We start from the raw sequence: 14,281 nt of genomic DNA, 5'->3' as shown, positions 1-14,281 counted from the left end.
TTGCGCTGTGGGGCCCTTCGACACTCAGAAACAGGCCTGGTTTCAGCTGCTTTCCACAGGCAAAGCCCCTCACTTGCTGTTTTCGTTCAAAGTAAAAACCTCTTCCTGACTCTTGACTCGAAGGAATTATTTCTGGCCTTGATATCCAGGAAGTCTGTGTGTGGGCACATACTCTTGCAAGCGGAGTTGCCTTCCTGGGCTCCGGGGAACTCCATTCGCTCTCACAGTCTCATAGCAGATGGGGGGAGGGGGGCTGTCCTGTTCTTCCGGCAGACGAGGAGGGAAGAAAACACCTTCATTGTTAGCAGACAGGCTCATTGCCCCCACAGGAGGCTGATTCAAACACAGCCCATCAAGGGTTTTATCTTCCTACATGTGAACAAATGAACCCACCAATTCTGTCTCTTCCACATTTCATAGGTCCTTCTGACGCTATCATTTCTGAAACAAAAACAATCATTTCGATGCTGGTGGTCACACCCTATTAAATCCACAAGCACGTGGCTGCTGCAAAATGTTCCTGGAAAAATGGCGTTTGTCTTGGTGCAAAGAAAAAAAGTGTTGAAATCCACATAAAGTTCATGAAGGCTCTGTTGCATGAGACACTCCGTGGGGATGTCAACATCTGTTTGCCCCTAAATGAACTCAACTTTTAACACCACTGTTTCGTGACTCTGATGTCCCCTTACAATTATTAGGCACCTCAAGCAGTCACCAAGGTGGATGTGAAAAAAGAGGTAGAGACTTTGCCAGCACTCTGGGGCACTTCCCGGCTGCCAGCAGACAAGACATAGGCACGGGGAGGGGGTGGACCTTTCCCAAAAACAGACTCCTGTTCGTGCCAAGTGCAAGGCCAGAAGAAAGCACGCTGCAGGCCAACAGTGCACAGGGGAGCATGCAGGTTAGGAGTGTGACAGATATTCAAGAGGTTTGGTCTTTAGTGGTGGAGTAATGAAGATTACCATATTCATAAGTGAAGACACAATACAACATGCATCTCTGCTTCCAAACAAAAGATGGACTCCCAGTGAAAGTGTTGGATATATCTGGACAATGGGATGCTGGACTATCTGACATTGTCTGTACCAGCAATGTCAGGGCACATTTAAATAGCAGACTGATGGAATTGTAACTCCTCACGAAGAGTTGTGACATTATGGAAAAAATCAGTCTGGGAGTAAAAAATGGAGGAGGGGCATTGCACACTATACAGAATTGTACGATAAATTTCAAAAGTAAAATTTTTTTTAAAAAATTTACTTATTTTTTACTGGAAAGGCAGATTTACAGAGATAAGGAGAAATAAACATGTCTTCCATTTACTGGTTGACTCTCCATATGGTCTCAACAACTAACCGGAACTGAACCAATCCGAAGCCAGGAGCCAAGGGCTTTCGCCAGGTCTCCCACATACAGTCCCAAGGTCTTGGGCCATGTTCTACTGTTTTCCCAAGCCACAGGCAGGGAGTTGGATGGGAAGTGGAGAAGCTGGAACCCGAACTGGCACCCATATGGGATTGTAGCGCTTGCACGAGGAGAATTAGACAATTGAGCCACTGTGCCGAGCCCAAGAGGTTGGATCTTGACTTTAGGCCTAAACAAGAATGAGATTCATATAGAGGAGAGATTAGAGAATTCTGAAGGCAAACGGGAACTCGAGATCCTGGAAACAATAAGAAACTGTGCTGGCCGGAATGCAGGTTCTATACAGAACCCTGGAAAACCCAGCAGGAAGAAAGCTTGGAAAAGGGCTCAGGAGAGCCCTAGTTTGAACAACAGAGTTACATTCTATGACAACAACAGCCCAATGAACACTAACAGCCACGGTGTTTTTAAGCACCACTCCACACACTTGCCTTGTTAATTGTATTAGCTGCAAGTTCAAGTTCTACATCAGCTATCTATATATAGTAGCAAACATGATGGCTTTGTGTGGATTTTTAAAATGTATCTTTAATGTGATGTTCTGATTTGTGGATTCGTTGTGTAGTGACTGAGTCAGAGTAGTTGGCCTAGCCAACCCTTTAAGCCTCTATCATTCCATTGTGCTAAGAACATTTAAAATCGTCTCTTCCAGCTATTTTGAAGTATACAGCACATTATGATTGACCATAGTCACCCCACTGAACAAGGGGTCACCCAGAGAACACACCTCTCCTCTCTCTCTCTTTTTCCGCTCCTGTCTAGCTCTTAGCACCCAGCGTCCAGCATCTCCTCACCCCTGCTCCCCCTTATCTCCTGCAACCTCTGCGAGCCAGTCTTCTACTTTTAGCTTCTCAGGGATGAGTGTTTTTTTGTTTGTTTTTTTTTTTTTGGGGGGGGGGAGAGGAGTTAATTGACATTGTATTGAGTGACTGATATGTTAGAAAATGCAGGTTCTTAACCACATCCTGTGACTGCTTCATTAACATTTCAACTTTTGTTTGTATACAACTGGCTTCTATCTATCTTAAAATGGCTATAGGATACTATTCAGCTGTCTCGTGTCTATTTTCATGTTAGTATTTAGCAGTTTATTGTGTTGAAGCGTAATTTTTACTGAACTTGGCAGATTTAAGGATAGTCTAAACCGACTTATAGCTTTAACAAGGCATATGTCACCAGTTGAGGCATATAACACTGTTGGGAGGGATGTGCAGAGAAATCTTCCATACCCTAATTAGGAGTAATTTATTTTCGTGTCCTACCTAGTAAGGTATGTGCGAGTCTCCACTGATTGTTTCCTGTCTAGTTCTAAGCTTTCCTTGTTGTTTTCTGTTCTAATTTTTTTGTTATTTGTTTGTTCTGTTTTGTTTTGGGCGGGGGTGGGTTCCGGCACGACCCTGATGGTCATTGCAAGAGAGGGTGAGGATCCAAAGTTGGAACTAAGTAAGGACCAGAGAAAGCTCCTCTGCCTAGTCCCAAGGGGAGTTTATGGTTCTTCTGTTTCTGCAGACTGCTCAGGGCTCCTGGCTGTTGTTCTGGTGACACTGGGCTCTGCGTGGAGGGATTTGGACTTCTCCTATCCCATGTGGGAGATTCAAATGGGAGTGGATGACCTCAGAGAACTCAGCCTCCGAAGGCACTCCAATAGGGATGAGTGTTTTTAACATTCCTCTTTGAGTGAAGCAGCTAGCTATTACTAAGCCATCACTAGGTAATTTACACATGGCATCACTTATAAACCAAGACGTAATGTGAGAGCTCTGGGAACCAAGCTCTGTCTTGTCTGCTTTTACAAACATGTAAAAACAACAAAGGGTGCTTATCTGATGCTCTTTCTTGAATTTTGATGTGATAACTTCTCATAAGCAAAAACAAAAATCAGTATTTTTAGGATAAATGGGTTACAGGGTCTTTATTGCCCAGAAGATCACCTGTTCTTTTATTTGATCTTGATATACCTTTTTCATCTCTTCCTACTCCTCCTTTTTCTTCTCTCTTTCTCTCTCTCTCTGTTCCTCCCTAATTTCTTGCATTTCTTTTCTAAAATAAAATGTCCAAGATTTAGAAACTTCCAGGAAACCATTTGAAAGAGAAATGAGCAGGCGGAAGTGTGATAATCAGCTATGAAAATGAACTCTAGGGAAGATGTTGTGGTGCAGTGGGTTAAGTGGCCACTTGCAATGCTGGCATTTCATATCAAAGTGCCAGTTTAAGTCCTGGCTGCTCCACTTCCAATTCAGCTTCCTGCTAATGGTCCTGTTAAGGCCCAAATACATGGGCCCAGGCCACCCATGTGGCAAACATTGATGGAATTTGGGGCTTCTGATTTCTGCCTAGCTTAGCTCTGGATATTGCAGCAATTTGGGAAGTGTACCAGTGCATAGAAACATGTTTTCTCTCTGTGTGTCGCTTTTTATGTCTGTCATGTTGTCTTTGAAATAAACAAGTACATTTTAAAAAAAATGTGAACGTGCTCTGAGAGAAGGCACCCTTCATGCAAAACACAAAACAAGTAGAATATAGGTAAACACGCATATGCATATATTATCATAGATAACCTGTAAAATAGAGACTAGCATATCAGGAAGTGAAGATGTTGAAGTATACATTTCTGCTCCCGAGTAAAAGGAGGAACCTCAGTGAAACTCTCCTATACACCTTGATAATATGCTGCTACATTTTCTCCCATTGCCCGTACCTACAATGTCATGTTACACTCGATTAGCAGGATGCTGGACTTCTGACTGCTGCTGAAGGACTATGCTATTACCATAAAATAGGGGAAAAAACAGCGAAAGAGTAGAGAAAGGGGCGGTGAAGGGGGTAATCCTTATACTTCTAAAACAGTATCATGCAAAATAACAGCAAGATGCATACTACAGTACAGCATAGTTCAGTACAGAGGAACTCCCACAGAGGCTAAACATCTGTGCATGAGGAGGTGTTTGGGGAGGAGATCTAATGCACCTTGGCGATGCTTCTGGTGACATCTTCCTGGAGCACGTTCAGGGCCTTCCCTGGGCAGTGCACCATTGCCCTGCCGTCAGTAAAGCACCCCCAGCAGCCTCAGCATCCTGCAGGCTCAGCCTTTCCACTGATGCCTCTCCACTGTGGCTTCATTTCACTGTACAACGTAACTTGCCTTATCTTGTAGTTGTGTTCTTTCTTTCTTTCTTTCTTTCTTTCTTTCTTTCTTTCTTTCTTTCTTTCTTTCTTTCTTTCTTTCTTTCTTTCTTTTCTTTTTTAAGCTCGGGAAGCAGAGTGTTCCTCTCAAACCCCAAAGTGGAATGACAAGGCTGACATGGATGAGAGGGGAGCTGGTTGACTTCACCTGTACCTGAAGGGGGAGCAACAGCTATGGTAGTGAACACAAAATCTTAACAACCACCACCACAACAAAGACAGACTTCTTGCAGAAAAGACAAGGAAAAAGAAAAATATGAAAACATTGCCCCACAGTACAGGGGCCTCCACAATCCTACTACCTGAGCTACTTCAGCAAGGTAACAAAACAAGGCCAACAGATGAATGAGTTTCCAATCAGAAGTTCTTTGCACTTCACTGGCTTCTATGAAACCAAAGCAGGAAATCACTTCTCTGATTGTCCTATCGATAGTAACGTTCTTTTAATTACACTTCTCATCACCCACACGCATCTCTTCATTGATAACACACACGCTCCTTCTGAGATCCCGTGTCAAGCACTCGCCTAAAGATTGCACAAGATGCAACCGAGCGAGAAAGCAAGTGCACGCCTTCACCATTAATTTCACAGCGATCAATAGCATTCTGTCTAAGTAGCGTCAACAAAATGCCAGAGGGCCTCTCACAGAGGGCTGGGGAAAAGCTATTTCACCTGACAGGGGCTCAAGATTGAGATCCCTTACCAAGTGCCTGGACATAAAAGAAGGATTTTTTTTCCCCCCCATTCACTTAGATTGTAAGTCTTTGAAATACTCAAGCCTATCCAAGCCAAACATGTAGGGATGGGAATGTGACCTGCAGAGGTCTTACGCTCTTGCATAGGGATGACAGAATAAGCACCATGGGAAGGTGGGAGTCGGTCACACAGACCCCTGCCACGGGGCTGGGCTTCTGAGTGTGGTGGGTGTGGGCAAGAAGAAAGCCTTGTGGGTGACGCCTCCCCATCTTCCCAGTCCCTCCCCCAACCTGCCCTCTTCATTAACCTCTGCTGGGAGTCTAAACATTTGTTCCCCATACAAAGAGTGGCTTTGGACATTTGGATAGGACACTGACCTGCTACCAGAGTAGTATTTAAACACTGGCAAGACAGCACAGGGGCAACACACAGTCAGAGCAGTAGATGATAATCAGCACACTAAGGTAGATGTCCTGGTGCGATCCCAGCTCTGGGTCACTCAGGACAAAGCCTACCATGTTTCTACTTTTAATTTATGGAAAACTCAACCCAGCCCTGGTTTTTTATTTTCTGGTTGGTTCTTGATTTTTCTTTTCTTGTGAGATCATCTCTACTTTCTTTCACTGTTCCACTGTTCCATACCCTCCCTTCTCTCTGAAGTCAGCACCAAGAAAAGGAAGCATCAGTCATGTTGTGAGAACAAGTCATGCTCAGAGATGAAGTGCTGGCTGCTACCCACGGCCAGACTGAGGGAAGAGCATCTTCCCCAACCAAGCAGGGCATCAAATCCTCCAGAATGCAGAGGAGACGCAGCACCCCAAGGCAGGTCCTTCATTGCGTCAAGTCACCCTCAGCAAGCAAGCATCAAGGGAACAGAATCACACGGCTCCTTCCCTCTGCAGCTTCACATAAGAATAGTGCCCAGGAAGCACAGCAGGGCCTTCTGTTCTTGGGGTTTCTTTCATCAGCTTTGAGATGGGTTAGGGAAGCCACTATGCTCGATCAGGTTTCAAAGTGAGTTTGTTTTCATTTTTTTACTAGACAAAAAGAAGTCTATTAGTGGCTCCAAGAAGAGCTGATTTTCTGTAGTATAGCATCCTCTTTGGAGCCACAGATGGGCCTTTGGATCCCAGCAGTGGAACTTTACAGCCTGTGGAACTTCATGGCTTTTCTAACTGATGCATTCAAGTATCTAGTACGTTTGATGGAAAATCGTGCAAAGTTTCCATGTATGTACATGTTGTGTGATGTCTAATTTTCTCAGAGGACATTGAGGAACACCTATTTCCTCAGTGAACATTGATTTCTGGAAAAACACTTGAAGTTCTTTCTTATAACTTACTTAGGAAGCACACACAAATTATCCTTATCTGTAGTCCCATTGTGATGCAATAGAATGCAGACTTCTTCCTCCTGTCTAACTATAACTTAAGAGCTGTCAATCAATGTCTTCCCATCCTGCCCTCTACGCTCCATCGCCTCCGTTAACCACCACCGTGCTCTCTGCTTGTATGAGATGAACTTCTTGAGAATCCATATATGAGTGAGATCACATGGTACTTGTCTTTCCATGCCTGGCTTTTGTCACTTCGTACGATAAATTCCGAATCCATGCAGTTTGCTGGCAAGAACAAGCTTTGACCCTTTTTAATGACTGGATGGTATCCCATGGTGTGTACGTAAGTGCCATATTTCTGTATCTGTTCAGTCTGTGTGGGCCCCAGACCTGTTTCCATCTTCTGGATACACTGAATAACACTGCAACCATGGGAGTAGAAATATCTCTGCCAGAGGGTTAGCCTTTCCCTTGCTTATAAACCCAGAGCAGAGTTGCTAAATTGCTCCTGGCAATTCTATTTTTAGTTTTTTTGAAGACTGTCCATACTATTTTTCACACTGGTTGCCCTAATTCACTTTCCATGACACTCAGATTCTATGACTCAACGCTTCAGCCATAAATAGGAGATGATGTTTAAAATGAAATACACTGGGGCCTGGCGCGATAACGTAGTGGTTAAAATTCTCACCTTACACACACCGGGATCCCATATGGGCGCTGGTTCTAATCCTGGCGGCCCCACTTCCCATCCAGCTCCCTGCTTGTGGCCTGGGAAAGCAGTCGAGGACAGCCCAATGCCTGGGTACCCTGCACCCACGTGGGAGACCTGGAAGAAGCTCCTGGCTCCTGGCTTCAGATTGGCTCAGCTCCAGCCATTATGGCCACTTGGGGAGTGAACCATCGGATGGAAGATCTTCCTCTCTGTGTCTCCTCCTCTCTGTATATCTGCCCTTCCAATAAAAATAAATAAATCTTTAAAAAAAAAATGAAATACACTGACACCAGAATTAAGGTTTGTCGGGTAAAGCTGTCCCACAGGATAGTGGCATTCCCTAGGAGGGCCAGTTAACGTCCTGGCTATTCCCTGTCGACACATTGGAAACTCAGATGAAGTTCCTGGTGTCTGGCTTCAATGTGGCTCAGCTCTGGGCATCATGGCCACTTGGGAAATGAATCAGCAAATGGAAGACCTACCTCTCTCTGTACTCCCCTTTCTCTCTCTCTGAAACAATTTCAAATAAATAACTTTAAAAAAATGAGATATAGTGGGGTGGGGCATTTAACCTAGTGATTAGGATGCTGACTCAAATCCATATACACTATATGAGGTGCCCAGGTTCCATCCCAGCTCTGGACCTGAGACTGGCTTCCTGCTCATGTACACACTCACGTGCTTCAGTCTGTGTCACCCACATGGGAGACCAGGACTGGGTTGCTGGCGCCCAGCTTTAACCCTGGACCTACTGCAGACAAAATGGGAGTGTGCTTTCTGTCACTCTAAGTGAAATATAACATGGGTAATAACACATGACACAAAAACTGGTTGGCACAAAACAGAAAGTTAACAAATAATAAGAACCTTCTGCTTTAGAGCCCAGAGCCTTTAGGAAAGAAGAAAATCTTATTGAGGACACCAATGAATACAAAAATTTCCTTTGAGACTTATTCATGCTCCTTTGTCTTTTGCAAAGAGCATCCATTAGGTTAAGCCACATCTAGGAGCCACATTTAATTAACTGGGGCCACATGCTTTTGAAAACTCATGTTTCCCTAGACCAGCCTGAAAGATATTTAAAAGTCTGTAGTCTTCATCTGATGAAGATGACCTCCAGTTCTCTCCACAGCCCACCGCTTCAGAGAAAACCTGCCATGAATGTTCATCTCCAGGTCCGGATTTTATAGCTATGATAGCAGCTTTCACTCAATTGTATTCTATGTTGTCTGTGTGTAAAACTTCCTGCACTTGTCTTGCCTCATGCGCTCTTCCTTCTCTGCCTTCCAAGACAACATCATGAAGGGGGAGCCCACAGGACAACATCTTGAAGGGGGGGAGCCCACAGGGTGTTGGTTAGTGACAGCTCAGCATGGGGAGTCTGGTCTTCAAGTAAGGAATCCAATCCAAGAGGTAGAAACCAATTGAAGAAAGATGAAGATTGCAAATTTCCTCCGTAAGCCAGGACCTAGCCACAGGGCAACTCCATGAGATGGGCTTGGCATGGTTGTTCACAGGGGACACACACAGCAGCTGGATCATCAGTACATGCAGGAAAGCCAAGGTGCCAGGTGCCTGACCAGCATACCCAGGCCACAGTTAATGGGAAGGAAACAGAACCCTCCAGCTTACGTTTATGCTGTCCGTATGATAGGGTTATGATTGGCTGCTGGTCAGCCTGTCTCTGCCACAGGTTAGAGGATGACAGCTGCAAAGTGGCTGTTCACTGCTAGACTGGAGTCTGCAGTCAGCATTTCCAAAATACACCTGGAGAACTGATTGTGGCTCAGTGCATCAAGCAACCATCTGCAGTGCCAGTATCTATGTAAGCACTGGTTCATGTCACGCTGCTCCAGTGCTGACCCAGCTCCAGGCTAACTAATGGACTCAGAAAGCAGAAGATGATCCAAGTGCTTGGGTTCCTGCACCCACATGGGAGAAACTCTCTTATGAAGCTCCTGGCTCCTGGCTTCAGCCCTAGCCCTGGATGATGTGGTCATCTGGGAAGTAAACCAGTAGATGAAAGGTATCTCTCTCTCTCTTTCTCTCTCCACGTGCAAGGCAAGAGTACAAGGCAAGGATTTAGCCACTGGGCCCCTTATTTTTTTTTTTTTGAAAGATTTATTATTATTGGAAAGTCGGACATATATAGAGGAGGAGAGACAGAGAGGAAGATCTTCCATCTGATGTTTCACTCCCCACGTGAGCCGCAGCGGGCCGGTGCGCGCCAATCCGATGCCGGGAACCAGGAACCTCTTCCAGGTTTCCCACGTGGGTGCAGGGTCCCAAAGCTTTGGGCCGTCCTCAAATGCTTTCCCAGGCCACAAGCAGGGAGCTGGATGGGAAGTGGAGCTGCCGGGATTAGAACCGGCGCCCATATGGTATGCTGGCACGTTCAAGGCAAGGACTTTAGCCGCTAGGCCACGCCGCCGGGCCCTGGGCCCCTTATTCTTATCTTTAAATCTCTTATTCTCTCTTTCCACCTTTCAAATACATAAATAAAGCTTACACACACACACACACACACACACACACACACACACGTGAAAACTACCACGGCAGATTGGAGGCACTTCAGGTAACTGCCGGTATCCAGCCCCAACACTGCCCTCTGGGAACAGGAAACTGAAGCATGCTTCTCTCTCAGACATTGGCCATCGTCCCCCTATTTATCCACAATTGTTTTTGACATCCTGTTATATCACATATACAAATGCGCAGAATGGGAGGCAAAGGGTAAAGAATACGCAGCAATCTTTATGGTTCATCTATGGATTCAGACTCTAAAATGAGGGCTCAGTGAACTGTTTTATTTAAAGTTTGACTCCTGGAAGGGTAGGTGGCCTGGCAGCTAAGTAGCTGATTGCGATGCCTGCATCTAGTGTTGGAGTGCCTGGGTCTGAGTGCCACGCTGCTTCCAATCCAGCTTTCTGCCAATGCACATCCTGGGATGAAGCAGGCAACAGTTCAGATCCTTGGGTCCTTACCATCCACCTGGGAGGTCCAGATAGAGTTTCACATTTTTGGCTTTGATCTGCCCCAGCATCCACCACTCAGGCGTTTGGAAAAAAGCTCAGCATATAAGAACTATGTCTCAAATACTAAAAAAAAAAAAAAGAGAGAGAGAGAGAGAAAAGAGAAATATTTTAAAAGAGGGAACCTTCTAGAGCTCTGCCTTGCCTTGCATGTGTTTCTTTAAAATAAATTGGTAGATAATAATTTTGTGACAGGAATAGATTTTCCATAAACCAGCGTTGCTTGTTCTTATGCTGTGGTCTGCTCCACACCTGTCATTTCCACGTATTCTCTTGCAGCTGGCCAAGCAATTTTCCCCTAAGATCTCCAGCAAGTGCTGCAGGGAGGAAGTCACTGGAAGACTGGGTCGAGTAATCTCCACGGTCAAGTCCAGGGTCCTGCACAAGCAGCAGAAATGCAGCGCATCCTTAGCGCCTACGAAAATGCCAGTGGCATGCCCAGGAACCACTCTGACTGCCCACTGGTGGTTGTGCCCGAGGAGGTGTTTTTCACACTTTCCGTGGCTGGGGTGCTGGAGAATCTGGCCGTCCTTCTGGCTGTGGCTAAAAACAAGCACCTGCAATCCCCTATGCACTTTTTCATCTGCAGCCTGGCCATTTCCGACATGCTGGGCAGCCTATACAAGATCCTGGAAAACATCCTGATCCTGCTCAGAAACGCAGGCTATGTGAAACCTCGGGGTGACTTTGAAACCACGGCAGACGACGTCATCGACTCCTTGTTCGTCTTGTCCCTGCTTGGGTCCATCTTTAGCCTGTCTGCAATCGCCGCTGACCGTTACATCACCATCTTCCACGCCCTGCAGTACCACAGCATCGTGACGGTGCGTCGTGCCCTCATCGCCCTCACCATCCTTTGGGCGCTCTGCACGGGCAGTGGCATCACCATGGTGATCTTCTCCCATCATGTGCCCACGGTGCTCACCTTCACGTCACTGTTCCCGCTGATGCTGCTCTTCATCCTGTGCCTCTACGTGCACATGTTCTTGCTGGCCCGCTCCCAAGCCAGGAGGATCTCCAGCCCTTCCAGGGTCAACATGCGAGGTGCCATCACCCTGACCATCTTGCTGGGAGTCTTCATCTTCTGTTGGGCCCCCTTCATCCTTCATGTGCTCCTAATGACATTCTGCCCGGATAACCCCTACTGTGTGTGCTACATGTCTCTCTTCCAAGTGAACGGCCTGTTGATTATGTGCAACGCCATCATCGACCCCTTCATCTATGCCTTCCGGAGTCCAGAGTTCAGGAATGCCTTCAGAAAGATGACCTTCTGCAGGAGGTGCTGGTAACATTCTTATTCTCTAGTTCTAGGACCCACAAGGGCAAGAATGCCAAGTGGCAGAATGAGGTTAACTCAACAAATAACCAAGCTCCTTACTGTCCTTTCCTTCCCTAATAGGCCCACGGTTAATCCCAGTAACTTTGAGGGTACTAAAAAAAAAATCTCATGAACACATGGGATACAAAGACAAATTTATATTGGTGTGAAAAAAAGTTGCAGTTCCCCAAATTTTTTCCATAATCTGTATTTTCTTTGAAGCTTTTGAAGACCTCTTGTGCTGTTTATTGTATCTTGGTTCTACACAGTCTTGCTATAGGTCTAATTTTTATAACTTTAGAGCTAGAATATACAATAATATGATACAAAAGGGATGTAGCAACACAAATTCAAGTCCAAAGGTCATTCTTCTGTAGATTTCCAGCAAAGTCATTCTCCAGGCTAGAGGCCAGGGTTTCAGTCTCCAGTCAAGTGAGACTGCGCAGAAGCTCAGAGCTTCTGGAAGTCAAAGATGATGACAGGTTGCAGCAGCCCACTGTGTGGGTGGTCCACAGCCTTGCCAAGTCCGTGCCCACCACTCACCCCGGCCCACATGGGAAATCGCAAGTTTCCGGAAGTAGCAGAGTACAAATTACACCTGTCAAACAGTCAGCTGTGCATCTGAAATAAGAAGTGACCCATGTATGCTCGCTCATTCAGCATCCTACTGGCCTTAAAATCCTTGCCTAGGGCCTGGCGTGATAGCGTAATGGTTGAAGTCCTCACCTTGAACGCACTGGGATCCCATGTGGGCTCTGGTTTTAATCCCGGCAGCTCCACTTCCTATCTAGCTCCCTGCTTGTGGCCTGGGAAAGCAGTCGAGGACGGTCCAAGGACTTGGGATCCTGCACCCGTGTGGAAGACCCGGAAAGAAGTTCCTGACTCCTGGGTTCGGATCAACACAGCACCGGCCGTTGCAGTCGCTTGGAGAGTGAATCATCAGACTGAAGATCTTCCTCTCTCTCTCCTCCTCTCTGTACATCTGCCTTTCCAATAAAATAAATAAAATCTTAAAAAAAAAAATCCTTACCTGGCTAAATCACCTCCCCCCAGAGGAAATGAAAATTTAGTCTATTTGCAATTGAAAAGCTAGAAGAGAACTGAGTCTAGGGAGAAGGGATGATCCAGCTTGGTGTGTTTGTCCAAATGTAGAAGCCACGAGAAGACAAAGCTCCCGTATGTATCTTGTGGAGTCGAGGAGATAGAGGCCCGTGGCAAAAACCAAGACTGCAGAAGCCCCTGGAGCCCAAATGCTGTTATCATCAGGCGCTGTGGCAGAGACTTGATGACAACATCCCTTCTCTTACTGCTGGACCCGTGAGCCTAAATTTAGGCAAAGCATGCTTGGGAACTCGCTTCCCAAAAACCCAACACACACCACCCACCTGCCACAGGAGAGGCGGGGTATTTTTGACGACTGGCATCCCCTACAGGAAACTGCAACTTACCTGATTTGTCACTGCTAATGATAAAGCTGAGGGAAGCAGCATATCCTGATCATAGGCCCTTGTTAAGATGGAGAAGGACCGGGCTCGGCAGTGTGGCCTAGTGGCTAAGGTCCTTGCCTTGATCCCATATGGCTGCTGGTTCTAATCCCGGCAGCTCCACTTCCTCTCTATCTCTCCTCCTCTCAGTATATCTGACTTTGTAATAAAAATAAAATAAAATCTTAAAAAAAAATTCAATACAATCAAAAGCAAGACAAAAATGCTCACCGTTCTGGAACTGTGTCTGTAAACAAAAAGAAATAAGTCAAGTTAGGTCATCCATTTAAAAAAAAAAAAAAAAAAAAAAAAAAAAGATGGAGAAGGACCAACCTGGAAGAGTGTGCAATGAGAGAGGCAGCAGAAAGTTCCGCAGGACTAAAGCCCAGTGGCCAGGAACCCACCAAGAGGGAGAGGTTCTTTGCGAAGAGGCAACAGTGGACCTCCAGGAAAGTTCCCATGAGGTGCAGAACACAGAGCAACCCTAGCAGGCTTGCCAGTGCAGAGAGGGGTTGGCTGCAGCCTGAGCCGCAGAGGGGCCAGACCCCCGGGGGGAGCACAGCCCAATAGCTTCCTGTGGCTTGCAGTCTGCGCCAGCAGGGAACCCACAGTCTCCTCCTCTTTGTATATCTGACTTTCCAATAAAAAATAAATAAAATAAAATTTAAAAAAAAAGAAGAAGAAGTGGAGCAACTGGGACTCGATCTAGCAACCATATGGGATGCTGACATCGTGGGTACTGGCTTTAACCACTGTGTCAACAATCCTGCCCCATCACTCTGAATCTCAAATCTTAAATCAAAGTTCCTGCTTCCATCTCCATGTCCCTGGTCACTATTCCTCCCTAAAGACGAATCAGGACAGGAAATCATGGGAGCCATTTCAGATGCCAACATCCCAATCAAAGTTCAATTCCCAACCTGTGCTCCCCATTCCAACTTCCTACCAGTGTGGACACAGGGAGGCATCAGGTGGTGATTCCAATGGTTGCTTGCTTGCCACCCACATGGAGACCTGGACCACCTTCCTGGCTGCTGGGCTCCATCTGATCCAACCAGCACACAAAAACTCATGCAATGTGACAAGTC

At 46.1% G+C, this 14,281-nt stretch overlaps 1 protein-coding gene across 1 annotated transcript; it reads left to right on the top strand.

Moving 5' to 3' along the window:
• The first annotated feature begins 10,786 nt into the window (after nt 1-10,786).
• Nucleotides 10,787-11,680, top strand: MC2R (melanocortin 2 receptor). The gene has a single exon (XM_004581817.2). It carries the CDS (start codon nt 10,787-10,789, stop codon nt 11,678-11,680), a length of 894 nt encoding a protein of 297 aa, XP_004581874.2.
• The last annotated feature ends 2,601 nt before the right edge of the window (nt 11,681-14,281 follow it).

The sequence above is a fragment of the Ochotona princeps genome, chromosome 21 (assembly GCF_030435755.1).
Source record: "Ochotona princeps isolate mOchPri1 chromosome 21, mOchPri1.hap1, whole genome shotgun sequence".
NCBI classification, from domain to species: Eukaryota; Metazoa; Chordata; class Mammalia; order Lagomorpha; family Ochotonidae; genus Ochotona; species Ochotona princeps.
This window is presented reverse-complemented; position numbering and strand designations above follow the sequence as displayed.

Excerpts from the sequence above, each read along its gene's own strand:
- MC2R (XM_004581817.2), top strand. The coding sequence starts at position 10,787 with ATGCAGCGCATCCTTAGCGCCTACGAAAATGCCAGTGGCATGCCCAGG.